The 22,236-nt window shown below is 40.0% G+C and overlaps 1 protein-coding gene and 1 long non-coding RNA gene across 3 annotated transcripts in view; one reads left to right on the plus strand and one right to left on the minus strand.

The window, feature by feature from the left end:
• Window positions 1–529: 529 nt before the first annotated feature.
• LOC113425922 (uncharacterized) overlaps window positions 530–22,236 on the minus strand; it is a 169,035-nt gene continuing 147,328 nt past the window's right edge. The window contains exon 4 of the long non-coding RNA XR_015750507.1: window positions 530–566. This is a non-coding gene — a long non-coding RNA (uncharacterized LOC113425922). The remainder of the gene's footprint in view (window positions 567–22,236) is intronic.
• LOC113425920 (vascular cell adhesion protein 1-like) lies at window positions 2,302–21,750 on the plus strand. 2 transcript variants are annotated; one of them, XM_087970972.1, is made up of 12 exons: window positions 2,302–2,409; window positions 4,658–4,791; window positions 6,647–6,704; window positions 7,417–7,830; window positions 8,525–8,809; window positions 9,898–10,170; window positions 11,374–11,643; window positions 14,704–15,117; window positions 17,365–17,652; window positions 19,701–19,976; window positions 20,776–21,039; window positions 21,502–21,750. In XM_087970972.1, the coding sequence occupies exons 3-12, from the start codon at window positions 6,671–6,673 to the stop codon at window positions 21,513–21,515; spliced, it is 2,532 nt and encodes an 843-aa protein (XP_087827098.1). In that variant the 5' UTR covers window positions 2,302–2,409; window positions 4,658–4,791; window positions 6,647–6,670; the 3' UTR covers window positions 21,516–21,750. The 2 variants fall into 2 exon arrangements, with proteins under 2 accessions (XP_087827098.1, XP_087827099.1); XM_087970973.1 differs by lacking the exon at window positions 4,658–4,791.

Raw genomic sequence — 22,236 nt, forward strand, 5'->3', positions numbered from 1 at the left:
TATGATGGTTGCAGTGTCCTGAAGTCACGCGATCCCCTTTTGCGACCTTCTGACGAGCACAGTCAACGGGGGAAGCCGGATTCACTTAACAAGCGTGTTAGTCATTTAGCAACTGCAGTGGTTCACTTAAGAACAGTGGCAAGAAAAGTCGGAAAAAGGGGGACAAGACTCACTTAACAAATTTCTCATTTAGCAACACAAATGTTGGACTCAATTGTGGTCGGAAGTTGAGGACCCCCTTGTATTAGAAGCATGCTGTGTAGGTGGGAAGGCCTTTCAGATCCAGGATGAGTCAGCCACGTAGAAAGTTTTTCTTTGAGTCCCTTAAGAAAACCTTATGGCAATGGAGACTACCAAGCTGTTAAGTGGTAAGGAAGCAAGAGGAAACAGAAGGAAATTGCTTATGATGGTGAACAATATCTATTAACAGTACCTGTTTTACACACCCTTTATTTTTAAGATTTCCTGCCAGAGCAGGGGGTTGGACTAGATGACCTCCAAAGCCCCTTCCAGCTTCTATTCTGTTCTGTTCCATTCCATTCCATTCCATTCTATTCTATTCTATTCTATTCTATTCTATTCTATTCTATTCTATTCTATTCTGCATTAGATTCTCTTTTCTCTCTTCTCTCTTCTCTCTTTTCTCTATTCTATTCTATTCTATTCTATTCTATTCTATTCTATTCTATTCTATTCTATTCTATTCTATTCTGTTCTGTTCTGTTCTGTTCTATTCTATTCTATTCTATTCTGCATTAGATTCTCTTTTCTCTTTTTTCTCTTTTCTATTCTCTTTTTTATTTTCTATTCTATTCTGCATTTTATTCTATTTACTATTTACTATTTACTATTTTCTATTCTATTCTATTCTATTCTATTCTATTCTATTCTATTCTATTCTATTCTATTCTATTCTATTCTATTCTATTCTATTCTATTCTATTTTCTATTCTGTTTTCTATTCTGTTCTGTTCTATTCTGTTTTCTTTTCTATTCTATTCTATTCTACTCTACTCTACTCTACTCTACTCTACTCTACTCTACTCTATTCCATTCCATTCTACCCTGAGTCATCTTCATTTCAAGGAAGCATAAATTCCAGGGGAGAGTTGGGAAGGATTTAATCTCCAATCTTATTTAATGAAAAGAACAACATCGCTAATACTGTGGCCTGGATAAATAAAATAATGATAGGACAGCCTATGAATCACACAGTTTTAAATGCTCTTGTTTGGATGCTACTCGCATTCAGATAGCACCATCTAGTGCACAATATTGAGAGCATGAGAACAGCAACCAGAAGTCTTGATGTTTCATTTTTTTTTTTTTGGACAAGACAGCTAGTGAAATGCTTTAACTTTTTATCTTTTAAAAAAGAAACAAGGAACCACCTAAGTCAGTCGTCGCCAACCAGTGGACTGGGGACCACTGATGGTCCACAAGAAAATTTTGGTGGTCCGCAGAGACATGTCACCCCCAAAGCACCCCCCCAAAGCAATTAATCCAGGCTGCTTCTGCTTTTTCTGCAGAGACCCTGGGAAAATCCCCAAAAAAGTCCGCAGGAAAATCCCCCACCCTGTTTTCCTACCGATCGGTCATTCTTTATCTGGGATCGCAGGATACCGTCTCTCTCTCTCTCTCTCTCCCCCAGAGAACAGAGCTGAAAAGCAGTTAGGAATGTGGCTGCCTTGGAGGGAGTTGGGTGTGTGTGAGGGACCTGTGTGTGTGAGAGAGAGACAGAGAGTGGTGGGAGGGAGGGAGGGAGGGAGGGAGGGAGGGAGGGAGGGAGAGAGAGAGAGAGAGAGAGAGAGAGAGAGAGGGAGAGAACATCACCGCCATCCCTCCAAGGTTAGATTGGATTTCTCTCTCTTTCTCCCACCAATGTCAGCAAGCCACCGCCACTCAAAATTCATATTAGTGGTCCACAGGATTTAAAATTATGAGTTCGGTGGTCCCCAAGGTCCAAAAGGTTGGCGACCCCTGACCTAAGTTTTGCCCCCATAAACCTGGGGCAAAATGCAAAGTCCCAACCCCATTGAATATAACTGCCCTATCCACTCCTCACTTCGGTGTCATCTTTCCTAGCCCTTGATCTCTCTCCCTCTCCAACTGTGGGGTTGCCCCTTGGCTATCTCTGGTGTAACATGTGTGCATGTACAGCACATCCTGGCAGCAGAAGCAGGACACCCGTTCAAGAGGGCCTCTGGGTATTTCAGGTCAACTCTGTCCCATGTGGTTCTGAGGGTTGGTGTTTTTTTTTTTTTGTTAATAATAACTCCACTGTTTGTTTTGTCAGGATTCCAAAGAAGCTTGGGTTGAAGGAAGGAAGGCTGCAAGAGCTGTTCCATGGAGAAGAGGCAACAGGATGTTCTAGGGTGGAAGCGGCATTGACCACAAAAGGCCATAAAGGTAAAAGAATGGACACAGGGTAAACCAGGAACCAATTGATGCAAGCAGCATAAGTTTGCAAAGTGCAATCTGAAATCCAGAATTTCTGGTTTCCCCCCTTTCACCCACTTTGTGCTATCATGGAGTTCAGAGCTGGTTGCTTAAAGCAGTGGCCACCAACCAGTGGGCTGGGGACAACTGGTGGTCTGTGAAAAACTTTTGGTGGTCCCCAGAGAAATGTCACCCCCAAAGCACCCCCCAAAGCAATTAATCCAGGCTGCGCAGGGACACAGGGCTGTGCTACCCACATGGCTGCAGGAACACAAGGCTTGCGTCGCTTGCACTGCGAACAACACGAGGTAGTGAGGGGAGGGGAGAAAGGGCAGAGGGGGGGAACTTTCCCCACTTGCCCCATGCACCTTGCCTGGCCACCCGTCTGCTTCTTTCTGCTTCTTACTTCTTTTGACTGCACGCAAGGAAAAGTCTTTCTTTCTCTCCCCCAAACTCCACCAGAAATGAGTCTTTGGGACCCTGCAAGGTATCCTGCTGCAAGAGGCTGCACCGGTGCGACAAGTCTCACAAAGACTCATTTCTGGTGGAATTTGGGGGAGAGAAAGAAAGACTTCTGCTGCTTCTGCTGCTTTCCTTGCATGAAGCCAAAAGTATACAACTATGTATACATTTATACTTATTGTCTTGTAAACAATTGGCAAATCAAATAAATAAATAAATAAAATAAATAAATAAATCAAAGTCTCTCTCTCTCTCTCGCTCCTCCTGAGAACGGAGCTGGAGATGGTATCCTGTGATCCCAAATAAAGAACGATCGATTGGTAGAAAAATGGTGGGGGATTTTCTTGCAGACTTATTTTGGGATTTTCCCAGGGTCTCTGGTCCGTGGGATTTAAAATTATGGGTTTGGTGGTCCCCGAGGTCCAAAAGGTTGGCACCCCCTGGCTTAAAGGGCAACCAGGAGTTGTTGTAAAGAGGCAAAACAGGGAAAGAAGATAACACTTCAGTTAGTTATTAAATCTATTTATTTTTTTAAATTTATATGCCTCCCGCCTCGCTGTTTGAGGTCACTCTGAGCGGCTTACAATACAATTAAAAAAATAGAGATATTAAAAACAATTGGAGTATAAAAACAGATAAAAATTACAAAATATTAAGTAGAGACTAAATGACCACGGGTTTAGAGTAGAATGGTAGTGGTGCCTTCTCTTGCCGCACCAACCAGCCTACAGCCTACAGCTTCTCCATAAGGGCCCCAAACCAATTGGCAGAGGCAATTTTAAGGCTCTTCCTGGAGGCCTGAAAAGTGGGAGAAGATCTCATCTCCAGAAGCCAGGTGTTCCAAAGGGCAGGGACCATGGCAGAAAAGGCTCTTCTATATCCCACCAGCCAAAATCCTTGGCTGATGTGGTCCACAGTAGGTCTTTCTACTAGAACAAGTGGGGTGGGCCAGTTCCATTGGGCAAGATAGTTCCTCAAATATCCTGTACCCGTATCAATAGAGCTGAGGAGTGGTGCAGTGGCCTAGAGGTGGAGCTCTCGCCTCACAATCAGGGGGCAGTGAGTTCGATCCTAGGTAGCGGCAGATATTTCTATCTCTGGGCCCAATGAGAATATATTTACTGAACAAAACTCCTCATTGGCAACAGGAAACAAAACTCCTCATTGGCAACAGGAAGGGCATCCGGCCATTAAAGACGCTGCTAGCTCCATTCAGTTGCCTAGACTCTACCCTGCAAGGGATTATCGGGTCGTTGAAAGATGATGATGATATCAGTACAGCCGAGCTGGACTCCTGGTAACTACACGGACATCCCAGGTGTAATGTTCTAAGACTAGGTTGCTTTGTTCTTTTAGAAATTTTAGGACTCCAATCATGTTCGTGCTGATCTGGGCAGTTGTGATATGGAGTCTCAAACATCTGTAGAACTCCACCTTAAATGAAGGAATCATAGCCCTTCTTGTCTAGAGATTAGCAATCAAAAAAGGCAAGAATGGCTCAGGGTCCAAGAACATTGCTTTGCCTAGGAGAAATGCCAAGCTACTGTATAGTGAGAACTGAAAAATCTTGGTGATATTTTTTTTATTGCACATATTTTAGAAGCAGACTCCAGTATTATTTGTGCAACACCATATAAATCCAGCTTCTAACTTCTTCCACCCATTTGAAAACATAATGGTTAGATATAATGTCATCTATATAGTTGCCAGTAACCGTCCTTGACTTATTCCATTATCGCACTTAAATGTTCCCCAGATATACAAACATTTGATTTGGTGAAAAAACACGCAGATGTAAACACACGACAGAACTTTCCTCTGCTTTTCTGTCCTGTTTGCTAAATCTTCATTTCCAGAAAAGAACAGTGGATCTGAAATTCTATTTTACTGGTGAGTTAATTCACCTTTATTTTATTTTGCTTTCCTCCAGATAACCCAGTGTCCCACTAAATTATAAAAATAATACAATACGATTGGGTGGGCAAAGGTGAATTTGAGTTCACAGCATTTGCTTTTAACTAAACTTATTGGATGGAATGGATTAGACAGCATCAGGGTATTCAATACTATCCTACACTGTGTAGTAGTTCATTTGTGGGAAATAATTTGAGAATGTTTTGTAGCCAATCTAGTGAATAATTCTCAGGCTGCAGTTGAACTTTTCTAAATCTTGTGTCCTCTATCTTGTCTAGAAGAAATGAGAAGCTTATAGATCAGTGTTCCGCAACATTAGTAAAATTAAAACATGCGGACTTCAATTCTCAAGATTCCCTAGCCTGCCATGCTAGCTGGGGATTTCTGGTGGTTCACATGACTTAAAGTGGCCAAGGTTGAGAAATACTACTTTAGATCTTGATATATTGGATTCCAACTCCCATTATCCCTGATCATTGACCACGATCAATAGAGCTTCTGATTGTTTATGCAGTCTACATGCAAATTTTCTTTTTTTCTCTCTCTTAATCGCAGAAACGAGAGTGGAGACAAATGGCAAGATTCCGAGATTTTTTGTAGATTAGGAATTCCTGTTTAGCTCATAGATGATTGCCTCTTTGCAACATGAAGCATTGGTTAGGTTCATAAATCACACTTGGTTGTAATATGATGTTTTTGCTTGGAATCTGTAACAATTTCAGAACACAATTGTGATCATTTGTAAATCATGAAATAGGGATTACGTAGTTAAAGTCATCCTTGTTTTCTTTATACTGCTTTGTTGAGACATTGAGACATTCAGCTATTGTGTTAAGATAATAACAATGGGTTTTATAATATGCAGGTTTTATGTCACTTCAGCAAGGTTGCTATGTAGACATTATAAATGACTAGGGTGGAAATGATTCTAATTCTAAGAGCTGTGAGGAGTAACATGATGTTAAAGAAACCCAGAGATGCTTTCCCCCAACTAATATTTTACAGAAAACCTGCATAATTCTTCCCATCAGCATTACTGAGTTGCTCAGTTTACAGCATTCGTTACAAATATTATGAATAGATTCTATAGATCAGGACTAATGGAATACATATTGCTTGTTGAATGACTTTTCTTGTGAAGCTTCCAACAGAATTGCTGCTGTTGTAGGCCACACTTTGCTAATTGGGTTTCTTAGGGATAACATTGGTTACCTAACTTAGTTTGGGTAAAATAATATATAAACTATGTTAGTGAGTTTAAGTGTATGTATCACTTTAAACTGTAAACCAAGTATTTTGGGTGCGGTTGTAAAATCACCATAAGAGGGAACAAGAGAGCTCACTGTTTACTGGCTTTTACTGGAATGCTGACAATGATGGATTGATGGTGATAACTGTGTGTTTGCTGAGAGAAGAAAAGGGGTTTGATTTTTCTTCATATCTCTGACTGCAAAAGAGATATATCACTGGACTGATTGATTGTAAGTTTAATGAACTCTTTTTCGACACTGGACTTTGCAAACTGAATAACCCCCGGACTGACTGAACTTAGTGTATGACATATGGACCGTTTGACTATGCTATAACTCTTGCTGGAATAAAAACTATTTAACTTGCACAGTGTATCTGTCTTACTGAGTGTAAGCTACTACAACGTTTTGTCTCACATATCTGCCTGTCTGCTAGACTGCCGTTGCACGTTCTGCTAGGGTGTATATCCCTAACAGGGTTTCCTTTTTAGCTAAACTTACATTTTGGTGAAAATCACCTATCAGTGTATTCACCATGAATGGTGAAGACCGTTGTCAACCATATACTTTTCTTTCCCCAGAATTGGGAATTACTTGATCTGACCATGAGGCATTTCCTTTGGATGTTGTTCTTCCAAGGTAAGGAAGCAGGTTTGATTTGCCTCGATCAGTATGGTTTAAAACACATCACACTCCATTGCCCTCTCGATTTATGGTGAAACAGGGTCTAGAATTTAGGCTAATAGGGATAGAGTTAAGATCAGAGCAAATTACATGGAGTCAACTGGGTAGATGGTATTTTTTTCATGTTTGCTCAGGATCTGAATTAACCTGAGCACCTTGAGGCTAGGATACTTTGGAATCACCTTGCTATTACAAACTGGAACTGTAGCTCTTGTGCTTGCCAGAATCCATTGATCCCAATATTCATAGATGGTGATGACATGTCATCTCCTTTATGTAGAGCAAACCTACATCAATTCTATATGAAGGCTGAAACGACATTTATTAATACTGGCCATAATAACAGAATCTTGCAACTCTGATTCTGCATTCTCCTTCTACTCTTGCATTGATACTCTTGTGAATTAGGGTACCGTCTGTTGGTTTCCCCCCTTGTTGCTTTGGTAATAGATCCTGCCTTATTTCTGCCAGGGTAATCTTCCTTGTTGTCTACATAGTGTTTACATTCTGGAATGCTCTTCACTTTGAGCTTCATGATTGATCTTTCAGGCATTTTTGAGCTATTGGATTTAATTGAGGCATTTCCTGGATGTATATAGCATGTATTGGTTTTCTGCATCAATACCAAAAAGCTGACCATGATTTTTCCTGTGCTTCTCCATTGTAGGCTTTTGGTGTTATGAATCCCCACTGAGGATAAACCCCAAATCTTTGGTGGCCTGGACAGGATCGTGTGTCTTAATCCCATGTCAGATTGAAGAAAGAATGCATTCTAAGAAAATTCTTGCCACCTCTGTGGTTTGGTATTTTCAGCCTATTTTGAATATGACTTTATTCGACTACGTTGGCACTGTCTTATACAATAATTCCAGAATCCCAAATGAGCATGCAAACCTACCAGGTCTTGATTTTCAGGGGCGAGTGAGGTTTGTTGGGGATTTAACAAAGGGAAATTGCAGTTTGATGATTACTCAGCTCCAGAAAAAAGACCATGGCACATATGGGATAAAAGTGACTGCATCTGTAGAAAATCAAACTAGTAGACAGATACTTTATGATTCAGCTACACTGAAAGTTTCTGGTAAGAACTTTGGCAGAACTTTTCATTTCTTCTCTGACCTGTATAGATATTGCTCTTTCATTTGGATATAATCTCTGTCTTATTTGACCCTGTAAACCCTTGTGGGGTGGAGTCTGGGCAACTGGATGGAACTGAGTGTTTAATGGCCAGATGCCCTTCCTGTCACCAGTGTGGAGTTCGCAGCAGATATATTCTCAGTGTGCCCAGAAAGAGAAATATCTGCCTCTACCTAGGATTGAACTCAGCCTCCTGATTGTTAGGCAAGAGCTCCACTTCTAGGCAACCACATCACTTTATATCATATCCATCATCTTGAAGTCTTATTTGCAAGATCTCCATTGAGGGTTTTCCATTCAGAAATGTTGAGTTGCTATCACAGCAGAGAAAGAGCACAGAGAGCTACTCATGGAATAAAAATGCATTGGTCTATATCTTGCTGCAGACTGGCAGAAAGATGTGATTTATGGAGAGTCAAGTTGCTGATGTTGAAGGAATTTCTTGTTGTCTAGGAGCACTTAATAAAGTTAAGCAAATCCTAAAATAACCTTGTTGCTCTGGTTTTCTTTCCAACCCTTTCAACCTTATTACATTGTTCTGCTGCATTAATAAACATGCCATTTAGTACCAGAATTCTTATTTATCAGGCCAGAGATTTTCTTCCTGTTTTTTATCCCTTGTTATTTTCTTGGTACAGATTTGTTTCCAAATCCCACGTTGGAAATCTTGAAATGCCAAGAAAGATGGGCCCTGCAAGTGGTTTGTTCGGTGCCTTCCCATTGCCCAGAAGATCCAATAACAATGAATTTCAAAGGTCTAGAGAAGTATTATTTGACTGCAGAAACTATGATGATGGATGATGGAGTACTCCGGAGGATAGTCACCATTCAACCAGCTGCAAGATCTAAAAAGAAAGCAATAACCTGCCAATTGAGCAACAAGGACATGAAGTCATCCATCACTCAGGAGCTAGAAATGAAAAGTGAGTGTGAAGTTGAGAAGAAACGAGCAACCTTGGGTGGGTTTTTCTGACAAGAGTAGACAATTCAAGTCACATCTCACCAAGCTTGATTCCTGGTTATGAATAAGGCCATGAAGGTTTTTTTTTTTTTTTAAAGCAGCTGAGATAGCATTTGACACGGTCTCTTTCAGGGACATTAAAAAAATTACAGCATGACTGCATTTTTGGGGAATATACATTATGTTCTGAAATATTATCACTGTTTTATTTTCTATACAATAAGTTGGTCCTCAACACCAATAAGACCAAGGAGCTTATAATGGACTATAGAAGGAACAGATCAGACATCCAGCCCTTGCTTATCAATGGAGACTGAGTGGAGCAAGTGGCCAGTTTTAAGTTTCTGGGTGTTACCATAAAAGAGGACCTGACCTGGGGTGCTCACATTTCAGCCCTGGTCAAAAGGGCCCAGCACAGATTAAACTACCTGAGACTTCTCAGAAAACAACAACTGAATGAAAAACTGCTTGTGACCTTCTACTGCTGCACCATAGAGAGTATCTTAACTTACTGCACCTCTGTATGGTTTGCCAATTGCAAAGGGGCAGATAGGACAGCGCAGAAGATCATTGGTTGCCCTCTCCCCTCTTTGGAAGAGCTTTAGAGCTCTTGCTGCCTTGAGAAAGTTCAAAACATTCTCAAAGATCCATCTCATCCTGGGCACCCTTTTTCTTTTAATTATTACCATCTGGCAGATGGTACAGAATAATAAAAACTAGGACAAATAAGCTGAAAAATCGCTTCTATCCCAGGGCAGTAGCTCTTTTGCATTCTGCTGTATAGTGCAGTGTTGGTGTGGTGTCGAGGGTTTCCGGTTCAATTGTGTAGAATGTGAAGGATGTGTGTTTGTGCTTTATTTTCAGTCATAATGTACACTGAAGATGATATTTAATTTGGTTGTATGAGGTGCAATGACAATAAAATAAACTGAACTAAAAACTGAACTAAACTAAACTAAACTAAACTAAACTAAACTAAACTAAACTAAACTAAACTAAAACTAAACTATACAAAGTCCCGCACTGACGTGTTGCCTTTTTTTTTTCCAGATTGTCCCAATGATGTCCAGGTTTCTGTTGTGAATAATCTGCCCATAAAAGAAGGAGATATTGTCACTTTGAACTGCTCTGTGGGTAGTAGTGTCTCTGGTACCATCTGGTTCAACTGGTGGAAGATGAATCTCCATGTAGCTAATTTTAAATACAGCAGTTTGAAGCAATTGACCTTCCCTGCACATTTTGGACCAGTGACATCTTACAAATGTGAAGCGTGTAATATTTATGGCTGCACTTCATCTCCACTGCTCACTGTGGATATTTTCTGTAAGTATTACCAATTAGTTTTAATTGGCGGAGAGCCTTGAAACACCAATGACTGGCAAATACAATGTGTTCAGGAGATGAAGCCATTAGAAGAGGGAGATTGTAGGTGCTTCTCAACCAGTGTGAGTTAAGAGACACCCAAGTGCGATGGGATTTCCCTCTATCTATGTAGATAGCAGAAAAATCGCAACCTATCATGGGTTAAAAAAATAAAAGTTTGTTGTCCTTCCTGAAAAGACTCACCTGGCATCTGTACCAGTGGTGGGATTCAAAAAGTTTTACCACCGGTTCGGTGGGCGTGGTTTGGTGCATGTGCCAAATGCGCACTTTGCACAGGCTCAGGGGCATTCCAAGTCACCTCCTGCAAGCTTGCACTCCCCTGGTTGCTTCAGCAGCTACCATGCGGCACTCTTATGTGCTGCGCAAAGCAGCTGTGCTTCAAAAGCAGAGGATAAAGGTGAATATGGGAGCTCGGATGGGTGGGTGGGCGCAACAGCAGAACGGCAGAGAGAACCAGTTTGATCTCCGCTGCTCATCAACACTACCAGCTAGGCCGAACCGGGCTGAACTGGTAGAATACCACCACTGATCTGTACTCTCTCTGTGTGTATGTGTGCTTTTGAGTTATTGTTGACTTCTGGTCACAACCTGGACTACTCCTTGCATTTTTCTTGACAAAATTTCAGAATTGTCTTGCCATTACCCTCATCCTAGGGCTAAGAGAGAGTGACTGGCCCACTAACTGGCTTCCTACCTGAGGTAAAACTCACGTTCTTCTGGTTTCTAGCCCAGTGTCTTAATCACTATATCAAACTGGCACTACCTTGCCACGTACTTCAATCACAGTCCTAGTCTCCATATAACTTCAGTATCTTATTGCTCTCTACAGAGGATTTGCAGTGCACAGGCCTATGTGGGACCATCTTACCTACAGTTATAACCAGTAATATGCTGGTCAACGTTTAACAACCAGTTCTGTCATCTCCACTGCTACCACTGCACCATAGCTGATCACTAGGTGTCCTGGCTCAGTTCTGTTCTCAACTGGCTTGCAAAATTCAGAAAATTTTAACAGTCGGTTTTACAAGCCAGTATGAGTCAGGTTCAACCCATCCTTGGTTACAATACATGAAAATCAGGTGAAGGCAAACGTTTTTGCAACAGGTGATGCTAATCTTATGCCTTTGTTTTATCTTGTCGCAGTTGCTCCCAGGGAAGTCAACATTTGGAGAAATCCAGGAGGCCAGATTGATGAAGGCATGAATGTTGTGTTGCATTGTGAAGTGGGAGAAGCAAATCCCACAAATCTCACTTATACGTGGTATAAAGATGGGAAAATGATTTTACTGGATTCTCCCCATGCATACTTGAACCTTACAAACATAGATCCAGCACAATCTGGCAGCTACTGGTGTGAAGCCAGTAACAGTGTGGGCAAGACACTTTCTCCAACAATCACACTTCATGTTATCTGTGAGTAAAAGCATAGTATGACAGTGGATTTATGCATAATATGGCAATGGATTTATGATCAAATCTGGGTCCTGTTATTAATCTTTAGTGATGGATGTTTCTGTAGCTTTAGTTGGACTTGGAGGTAAAGTTTCCCTTCATAACTTGTTGATTAAAAATTGGCAGCTGGTGAACTTCCAGTTGAACTTCCCTGAAGACAGACCGCTGACCGCGATTGTCCACGGCTTTGGTGTGTGCTTCTTCATTGGAGAGCCCCGATTGTCTAGATCTGGGACAGAAACTGTCTTGTAGGGGTGGCGGAGGAAGGGGAGATTGCCAGCTGGGTAGAGGGGAGCTGCATATCCCCTCCCTGGCTTGGCAAACACTCCCTCCCGAAGATATCTGAAGCAGTGGACTAAAATGGCCACCCTGAAGGGGAAGAATCAGCTGGAATAAGATTGTGCAGGAGGAGTGGTGAAAAAGAGGACAGCAGAGAAACCAGGAGAATTTTGCAATAAGGTACCCCAGTTTTGAAACCTTTTAAAATTGTTAAAAAAGTGGATTTAAGCGGCGGACAAAGAAATTAAGAAAGAAAAATTCTGACAGATGATGTGGCTTTGTACCCAAAAGGAAGAAGCCGGAAGAAGAAACTTGTATTTGAAATAATTAAATATACAACCCTGACACCAAACAGGTTTATTAAAGCTGGACTGGGCTGTGTCAAGGTGGAAAATAAAATTTGAAAATGAATGCTTGGATTTACTGATATTGGAACTTTAAAAGTTTGAATGAGTGAGAAAAATCGGGGAAAAGGAAAAGAATTGACTTTAAATACAGCGAAGAGTGCCATCTAGTGGAGAAGGGAATTGTTTATACATGTCTCCTTCTATTTTAAAATTTGGATCCATTAAAGATTTGCTTGATACAAAAATAACCGGAATTAGGATATTATAAAAGAGGGACCTTGGAAAGTGAAATGTGAAATGTGAAAATAAAGGGAAATCGTGGAAGTGTTTGGTGTTTTTGAATTACAACTTTAATCAATGGATATTGAAAAGTGGAACTAATCTGGAAATCTTTGGAAGAAGAGTCAATAAGAGTAAAATGTTGGAAAAACTTTTATAAACATTGTTTAAAGATGGCAGGAATGTTACTGGACCTTAAATTGGAACTTAAAAACATGAAAGACGTGTTACAAAAAGAAGGCAAATCATTTGGTTTTGCGTTGCAATTTTTTGAAATGAAGGTTTCAAAATACCAAGAACAAGAAGAAGAGAAATCAACACAAGAAGCAGCCATCTTAAATGAACACTTGAATCAACAGAAACTTAAGCAAAGGAATAATAGAAAGAGAATTAATAATAGATGGTTCAACATTGTAATTAAAAGGGGGGGTTATTGTAAAAACCGAACAAAATAAAAGGAAACAGCAGGAAAGGAAACTTCAGTGGGGAGTAATGAAAAAGAAAGTAGATAGAAATTGGAGTGATAAAAAGAGGGCAAGAATGAAATGGGATTTGGATAGAAAGGAATATGGCAAGCACATAACAATGAAATGGAATTGTTTAATTAAAAGGCACAGAGATAATGGTTGATTGAGAATTACAAGAAGGGATTCTGCAAGAGTAGAAGGACTAGTTTAAATAAATAAGAAATGATAAGATTGTTTAGAAAATAGTGGAATATAGAATATTAAAAGGGGAGATAGGGACTGATATTGTTTTGTTATTGCTGTGATTGTTTGCCTTTTCTTTTTTATGATATGAAATTAAGAGAAATAAGCAAAACAAAGATATTAATAATATTAAATGAATTAATAAACAATAACAAGAAATGATAAAATTTGTTTAGTAGAGTATTAAGATGGGAGGTGGGGACTGATATTGTTTTGCTATTACAGTGGCAGGAGTAATTGTTGAAGGGAAAACAATATTAGTTCTTATGAAATGATGGGATTAATTATGTCTGTTTTATCTATAATTTTCTGAATCTAGATATATATATTTTAGGTAATGGGAAAGGGAACTTGCAGACCCAGGTTTAAATGGAATATACGTAATGTATTAACTACTATAAAGTTATTATTGTTTCTATTTCTTCTTTTTTAAAGTGTTAACTCAAAGTTAAATTATGGGAATCTTAGGGGGGATTAATTATGTGATATGTCTAACCACAGGGATAGCACCTTGAAATTGGCAATAATAGGGGTGTTGCATTGTTGTTGTTATTTTTTTTAATTTATATTGGAAATGTGTGAATTTCTCAAATGATGAATTAAATATAGATGAGTAAATTGCAGACCTGATAGACTAAGAAGATAAAATATAATGAATATGAAGATATATAATGATGCATTAAGGATTTAAAGAAATAGATTAAGCAATGTATTGGAAAAAATATATAAGATGGGAAAAGCTTGATGATTAAAATCAAAGAAAATCAAGATAAGTTATTAAATGTGAAAGATGAATAGGAAATATAAGTCAAGTTTGTAATGGAAATGTGTTAACCTGGAATCATGCTGTTCACTGAAAAAAGATTTTTTTTTCTTTCTCTAATATGTGAAAATTGAATAAAACTTTTGGAAAAGAAATTGGCAGCTGGTGAATGGAAGCCACATTAATCACAAATAAAATGCTTGTATTTTCAGATATATACATGTCATGATTTGAAAAACCTTTTCAGTTTGTGATTTTCAAAGGCAGTGAAAGCCATAAAAAAGAGGTATCAGAACCAGTGCATTGTAGTACTCCCTACTGTGAGAAAATACTAACATTGGTTCTATCATAAATAATAAACATAGAAGAGCATTGGATTGTGTCTAGCATGAGAAATATGTATCTTCCAGATATGGGATACATTAATTATACCATGAAGTTGTTTCTGATTCCTAAGCCACCACACAGATATTCTCTATGAGCTGTTTCACCTAACATTTTATGATTTTTGGCCAGGTATACTAAAAATCTCATTAAAAAAAATTAGGACACATCCTGTTTTCAAAAGTTGCCTATTCTTAATGAGCAACATTTAGATGGGCTACAGAAATATTTGTAAATCATAATGATTTCCCTATTGCAGGTTTCCATTGTGATGAAAATCCAATAAGCATAGTTCCTAATTCTTTCGTTGCATGGGAAAAATCCTGCGTGGTGATTCCATGCCACATCAGTCAAATGCTTAGTTCTGGAACAGTCAATGCCATAGGCATTGTGTGGAATTTTAAGCCTTTTGGAAACAATAGCTGGAGCAAAGGGAAAACTACCCTGTTGTACAACAGTTCTCAGAACTCTGGAACCATCACAACTGTATCTGATGATGCTTTACCAAGCCGGATATGGTTCCTTGGGAATTTAACAAATAGAGATTGTAGCTTGCTGATCAATCCAGTGCGAATGCTTGACAGTGGCATGTATGAAGTAAAGGTGATTGTTTCTGTTGACAAATATCCGTGGCAATTCAAGCGGTTCCTTACAGCTACATTGAATGTTGCAGGTAAGAAATATGCAATATGAGTCTCACCTGACAGAAAGCTGTTTTCTATCTCTCTGTGTATTTTTTCCCCAAGAAGCATCTTTGGTAATTGGTAGCTTCTAGTATACAAATTAATACAAGATTAAGGCCAGATGATGTGTATACAAAATGTTTTATGAGTTGACACTCACTAAGTTTTTATACATCTTGGTTCCCATCAGGCTTTCTATCCCTCATTGTCTTTTTTTTTTTTTAATCTTCCCTCTCTTTTGTCTATATTTTGGATCATCTTCAAAGCTTCAGGTCAAGGAAGGATAACAGAAACAGAATTCAATTTATCACAGAATCGTAGGGTGTTCATCCCAAAGTGCATAGCTAAATGTCTATGGAGATTCTCAGTCATCCAAGTCATGATTGGCAACTGGACTTTCTGGTTTTTCTCTGAAAATGTTTTGTTTACCGCCTCCTCCTCCTCCTCCTCCTCCTTCTTCCTCTTCCTCTTCCTCTTCCTCCTCCTCCCCCTCCCCCTCCCCCTCCTCCTCTTCCCCCTCCCCCACTTCTTTTTATCTGAAGAAGCTTCTTAGATGAGAAGCAAAACAGCTTCAAAGAAAAATCAGAAAGTCCAGTTGCCTCTTGAAAAAGCACCTCTGGGACACAGAATTGTAGGTGTATTCACACCAACAGTTTGGTCATTGAAAAAGCTTATACTGTAGCATGGAAAAGCATGCTTAAACTAGTTGTTTTAGGACTTAGCATATGATGAAAACCCAGGTTGTTTTATCCATTTATAAGTCAATCTAATGGGTAACCCCAGAAAAAGAATTAATTCACTAACCATGTAGCGAATAAAATAAACAGCTTGGTTTGGTAACCACATGCAAATTGATTGTTGAATTCATTTGTTTTCTGGGTTTAAACGATCTATTTTTATTGATTTTGCTAGGCTTATGGACTATCCAGTCATCAACAACTCTGTGCAATATATATATATATATATATATATATATCCCAATCCCCATAAATTGGTTTAAAAACAATATAATAAAAATAAAACAAATCAATAATACTATACAAGCCACGTACAACTTCAGGGACAATAATTTATATAACCAACAATTAAAAGAGTTTTCATTATCAGAGAGAACAAAGTCATGGCATCCCAGCCTTTGCTATATCACAAGCTAGCAAAAAAAAAAAAAAAAAGGCTAGCTGAGGTACACAAATAAGCCACCAGGTCTTTAAGAGGCCTGGGTTAAGGATGCTGAACAAACCCCATAATTGAAGAGGATGTTAGTTTTTAGGAAAAAGTTGCATAGCTACCTCTCTCTCTCTCTCTCATGGATGGTTTTATTGCATTCTCTGTATATTGTGAAAAAGTGACCAGATGATTCCTACGGTCCTTTCCACCCTACAAGTTTATGATTTACAGCAGGGGTCCCCAACCACCGGTCCGCGGACGTACCGGTCCGTGGAACAAGTCCTACCGGGCCGCTGGTTTGCTGGCGCCGCCATCTTTTTGATGAAAAAGTGCTTCCGGTGAGCTTTTCGGGTAGAAAGCTCACCGGAAGCACGTTTCATCAAAAAGATGGCGGCGCCATCTCGGTGAGCTTTTCTGGGTAGAAAGCTCACCGGAAGCACGTTTCATCAAAAAGATGGCGGCGCCAGCGCTTCGGTGAGCTTTTCCAGGTAGAAAGCCATTTCTACCCGGAAAAGCACACGAAGCATGGCGCTATCTTTTGATAACGTGCTTCCGTGAGTCACCGGAAGCACTTTTTCATCAAAAAAAGATGGCGGCGCCCAGCTGATGCCGGTACCGGGCCGCGGCGCCCAGCTGATGCTGGTACCGGGCCGCGGCATAAAAAAGGTTGGAGATCACTGATTTACAGAATCCAATTTTCCTGCTCCATAGAACTTCCGTTTTAGTGTGACTTGCTTGGGAATTCTGGGAGTTGAAGTCCACAAGTCTTAAAGTTGCCAAGGTTGAGAAACACTGCCCTATTTGAACAGATATAGGAAAGGACCATCCATCATGCTATTTATTGATAAGTACCATTGTTGAATAGCTGTTACTACTGAGAGGTTTTATTCCAAATCTGAAATATTGGAGATCACCCAATTCATGACTTTTTCCTTGGTAATTATAGTTTCATGACTTGGAGAGGAATTTTATAGTCTCCTCCTTTATATTCTCTTCTTCAGCTTCTAATTTCAGCGTCTTTTGTGCTCAGTCTAAAAGTGTGCTATTGATTTTGCCTTTTTTGTTTGCAGAGTTACCTCCAGAGCCCACCTTGGAAATTCTTCCTGTGAACATCCAGGAGAAGAAGATAACCCAAGTGAGATGTTCGGTACCTTACCATTGCCCTCATAAGCTAATAAACCTGACTTTCACTGGTTTAGAACACTTTCCACCACAAAAAAGGACAGTTGGAAGTGGAGTGATTCAGACCACGCTGAGCTTTGAACCAACATGGGATGACAATGGGAAAATGCTGAGCTGTTTGTTCAAGTCAGGGGCAGAAGTGTTATCTCAAAGCACTGTGAAGTTGGACGTGAGATGTAAGTGTACAGTGGAGAAGGAAATGGCCCCTTTGAATGATTGTGCCAGCAGGACAGGATTTGGGACTAGAAGCTTAGGAATCTACCCAGCAAATGGACAGAAGGCCCCCAAGCATAGCTGTTGTGGTTCGCTGGCAGCCAGTCCAGCCGGCAATGGAGTCAGACAGTGAGGAAGAAAGGGGACCATTCAGGGAGTCTGGAGAGGACTTGGACAAGGGTCCTGCATCTGATGCAGGGATGGGGCCAGGACCACCTGAGAGTGGGGTGCTGCCTTTGGAGCTTTCGGAGTGTGGCAGCAGCAAGGCAGAGGACCCAGGGGAGCCTGTTCCCAGTGCCTGTGTGCGCAGAGGTGCTAGAAGGCGAGAGCAGCTGAAACAAAAGGGGTGACTTGGGAGTAAGGCTGGGAGGTGATTGCCCCTCCCATAAGGGATAAAAGTCAGACCTCAATGATGAAATCTTTGCAGGAAGTTCAATAGATTCCGAGTCCTCCTTGAAACTCCGTGTACTCTGGTTGGTTTTTTCTGGTACTTTGGTTGGTTTCTGTTATAATTAATTTGGATACTTCTGTTTTTGGTAGCATTCCACAGCACTGAAAGGTGTGGGCTTATCTTGGGGAACTGTTTAAGATTAGTTCTGGCTGAGAATGAAAGTAATTCTCAGCATTGCATTAAAATAGATTTTGCTTTTAAAACAAGTTTGTGTTTCATTATGTTTGATGAAGCCTGGGTCAGAACAAGGGCATGGTTAATTCTGAAACTAACGTAGTCATATGCGTGTGAAGAGGGGCCAACCAAAAAAGACCCTAGTTTTGAACTATGCAGCTGACTGATTTAGGGATTGAGAAAGTTCTACTCAAGATGAGTTGAATTCCATGACTTTTATAGGAAAGTAGTAAGTCTCTTTTAAGTTGAGTTGACTCCAATTGACTTAATGGACATATTCACATGATTTTCTAGTCAGCACTATAGAAATTGTCATTTTTTTAAAAAAAATCTAGTACAGGGTTTGTTTGCTTTTTTTGAGTTCTCAGTCAAAAGTGCACAATCCTAATATTTCAAGATGATCTCCCATCCAGTGGTGGGATGTTGCCAGTTTGCACTGGTTCTAGCAAACCGGTAGCTCTGGTGAGCGGTTGGCCCTACCCCCTCCACCGCCGCCATTTCCTGTCCTATATTTCCTTGTTTTTTTTAGCTCAGCTATTCGCGCGGCCGAGCAGATTGCCGCGCTTGAGCTATTTTACTCACCGGTGCTAACATGGAAGGTAAGTTTTTAAGGTTCAAATGGGCGGTTTTTGAATGCTGCCTGCAAAGCGCACTCTCATAGACCAATAGTAAAAAAAATTTGAATCCCACCACTGCTCCCATCAAACTATTAAACAGGCCTGACACAGCTTAGTTTTTCAAGATCTGCTAAAGTCAGTAAGCATTACTTTCTTCTAGGACCTCAGTGAGCTTGCACGAAAGCTGAAAGCTACGAAACTCCAGGAATGAATCTTGTGAAGCTCAATGGCATTGATATCTCTGTGTATATATATAAAAGAGCCCACCAGCATGCTATGCTGGACGTTGGGTGTTCTGTTGCAATTTAGTTCTTTCCAAAAAGGGGAAATAGCATGGAAAGTGAGACTGTTTAAATACACAATGTAAACATAGTTCTTTTTTTTTCTGTAATCTCAACATGGTTCTCTTTTCCTGTACTGTAATCTCATCATATGTGTGCTTTGCACTGGACCATTCTTTTGATGGATGTAGACCGTAGAAGCTACAGTGAAGAAGGCAATGTGGATTAAAAAGAGGAATTAGACCAAAGTTCTCTATCTCAGCAACTGTAAAATCTTCGGCTCCAACAAGTCTGCTGGGAAATTCTGGGAGTTAAGTTCCCTGATATTTTTAATATGTGAATTTAATCAGGGATTGTTTCAACCAGTTTATTTTTTGCCAGGCAATGCATAAGGTTCTATACATACACATTCCTTAATATTATAATATATTCACAATATACTCATGACTATTTCCTCTACTGAGAGATGTATTGATTTGATTTTCCAGATGCTCCCAAGGATGTCCAGCTAGTTATTTTAAATGATCTGCCCATTAAGGAAGGAGATACCATCACGATGAACTGCTCTTTTGGCAGTAGTAAGCCCAACGATAATTGGTACAACTGGTTTAAGTCAGATCCCTCTACGATTGAATATAAATATAGTGGTCCAAATGTAATGACCTACCCTGCAACGCATGGACCTTACAACACTTCTTATGAATGTGAAGTATGCAACAGGGTTGGCTGCACTGCATCGCCAGTAATCACGTTGGAGATCTTCTGTGAGTAACACGAATGAATTTACAAGTTTGAAAACTTGAATCGCCAAAGAAAGGAAATACAATAATGCGCCCTAGAAGACATTGGGTTTTGCAGGGAGGAGACTAAACCAGTTAGAGAATGCATAACTATGGTCAGGAGATGTGATGGGTGGCGGCCTGAATGTTGGTGTTCTCTATAGCAGTGTTTTCAAGCTTGACAGCTTGAAGATGTGTGAACTTGAATTCTGGGAGTTGAGGTTCATAATCTTCAAGTGGCCATGGTTGAGAAATACTGATCTGTGGGGATTCCTTCCTATGGAAATGGCCTCCTATGGAACAGAAGGGATGAGATGCCCCTCCCCCAACTCACTCTCATGGATTTTCCAGAGTCTCTTTTAAGGGTCCTTGAGGTAAGATGTCATTTTACTGTACTATAGTATAACAATTTGAATACCTAAGAGCTGTAATGGCGCAGTGGTTAGAATGCAGTACTGCAGGCTAACTCACGGCTCACTCCAAGAGTTTGATTCTGACAAGGTTCAGCCTTCCATCCTTCTGAGGTCGGTAAAATGAGGACCCAGATTGTTGAGGTCAATATGCTGACTCTTTAAACCGCTGTAGAGAGGGGTGTAAAGCTCTACGGAGTGGTCTATAAGTCTAAGTGCTATTGCTATTGCTATTTTGTACACTTGGACTTTTCTGCAGTAGAATTAACATGGGTTATAAGGTGGCATCATTTTCCAGTGCTCAGTCCCCGATGGTGATATGGAAGGAGCAGGTCATTTCCACGGGAATCTTTTGCTTCATTTTTGTCTTCTAGCTGTTCCCAAGGGGGTGAAAATTCTGCAAAGGCCAGAAGGGAGCATCCATGAACCTGCCTTGGTTTATCTGAAATGTGAAGTAGAAATAGCAAAGCGCATGGATCTGACTTTCACCTGGTATAAAAATGAAGAACTGCTGGATAGTACAGACCATATGCTGGTCTTCGTAAAAACAAATCCCAGCCATTCAGGCATCTATCACTGTGAAGCTGAAAACAATGTTGGCAGATCACGCTCCCCAGCTTTTACACTGCATGTACTTTGTGAGTAATCATTGTTCATACATCTAGTTGTTAGGCTTGAGACATCGTCAGTCATTAATTTCTCTTCCATCTCTCTTTAAAACATACTTTTTGTATTTTTCTTCTGCAAAAAGTGAACAATTGCGATGAGTTTGCATGTGTTTCTTCTTAAAATAGGCAATTTCCTCTTAATTTCCCCCTAAAATATGCATTCTCATAATCTAGACCCTTTTCTGGGGTTGCCCCAAAAATGCCTCTAGGTATAAGTGCCATTTTAGGGTGCGACTGATACTCTGTTCTCTGGGAGTAGCTAGCTACCAAGCCTTATTTAATGGATGTCTTTTTCCAATGCTTCTCTTTAATTCCCGATCTTGTAGTAGTAACTGGTAATCTGTTGCTCTTTGAGATTGTAAAATCTGTCATTATTTTAATGGCTCACAAAATAGTATTTACTTCTTTCCTTCCATTATACTGTACTTGAAGCTTCAAAGCATTAACCTTTGAGGAACAGAGGAATCGATAAAGACTCTGACATGGAGGATGAATGGGCCCCATTGGAAGACTTGGAGGAAGTGAAATGGAGAAGAGAGGAAAAGAAAGAGAATGCATACTATTTTCTTGTGAATTTGGATTTATTTTACTTTACTTTCTGTGTTCATTTTAACTGTTACTTGAACATGTTTTTAAAGAAAGACTATAGTTTTTTTAAAATAAAAAAGGACATTCTAAGAATCAGTGTTGTTGTGCTCCTTATATTGCTAAAAACTAATAAGAACCAGAAAGGTTTTTTTTTTTATACAGAAGGTTGCCTATTTGCAATCTAAACAGTCACATGGTCCAATCAGGGCTCTGTCCGGTTGTCTGGTAACTTCACTCCTCCTCTCTCTGTGCCCCCTATGGGAATGTCCTTGGTTCCCAGGGGAAAGTCTTTTGTTTTGGCTACAAACCCCCACGATCTTCATTCCCTGCTCCCTATCCTTCAGCTCCAATATGGCAACACTGAAGCTTCAAAATGACTTTGCTCAGGTCAGCTTTAGGGTAGACATATTTACTGAAATAATTTAGTAAATACTACTTGAATAGTATTGCAAATAACAACAATAACAACAACAACATTAATCAATATAATTGAAGGCTGATCTCATTGATGTCAGAGCATAGAGCCACGGTGGCTAGAGTGCAGTATTGCAGGCTACTTCTGCTGCTCACCGGTAATTC

Source organism: Notechis scutatus, chromosome 8 (genome assembly GCF_049901735.1).
Source record: "Notechis scutatus isolate UNSWTSFEM ecotype Mainland chromosome 8, rNotScu1.2, whole genome shotgun sequence".
Classification (NCBI taxonomy): Eukaryota; Metazoa; Chordata; class Lepidosauria; order Squamata; family Elapidae; genus Notechis; species Notechis scutatus.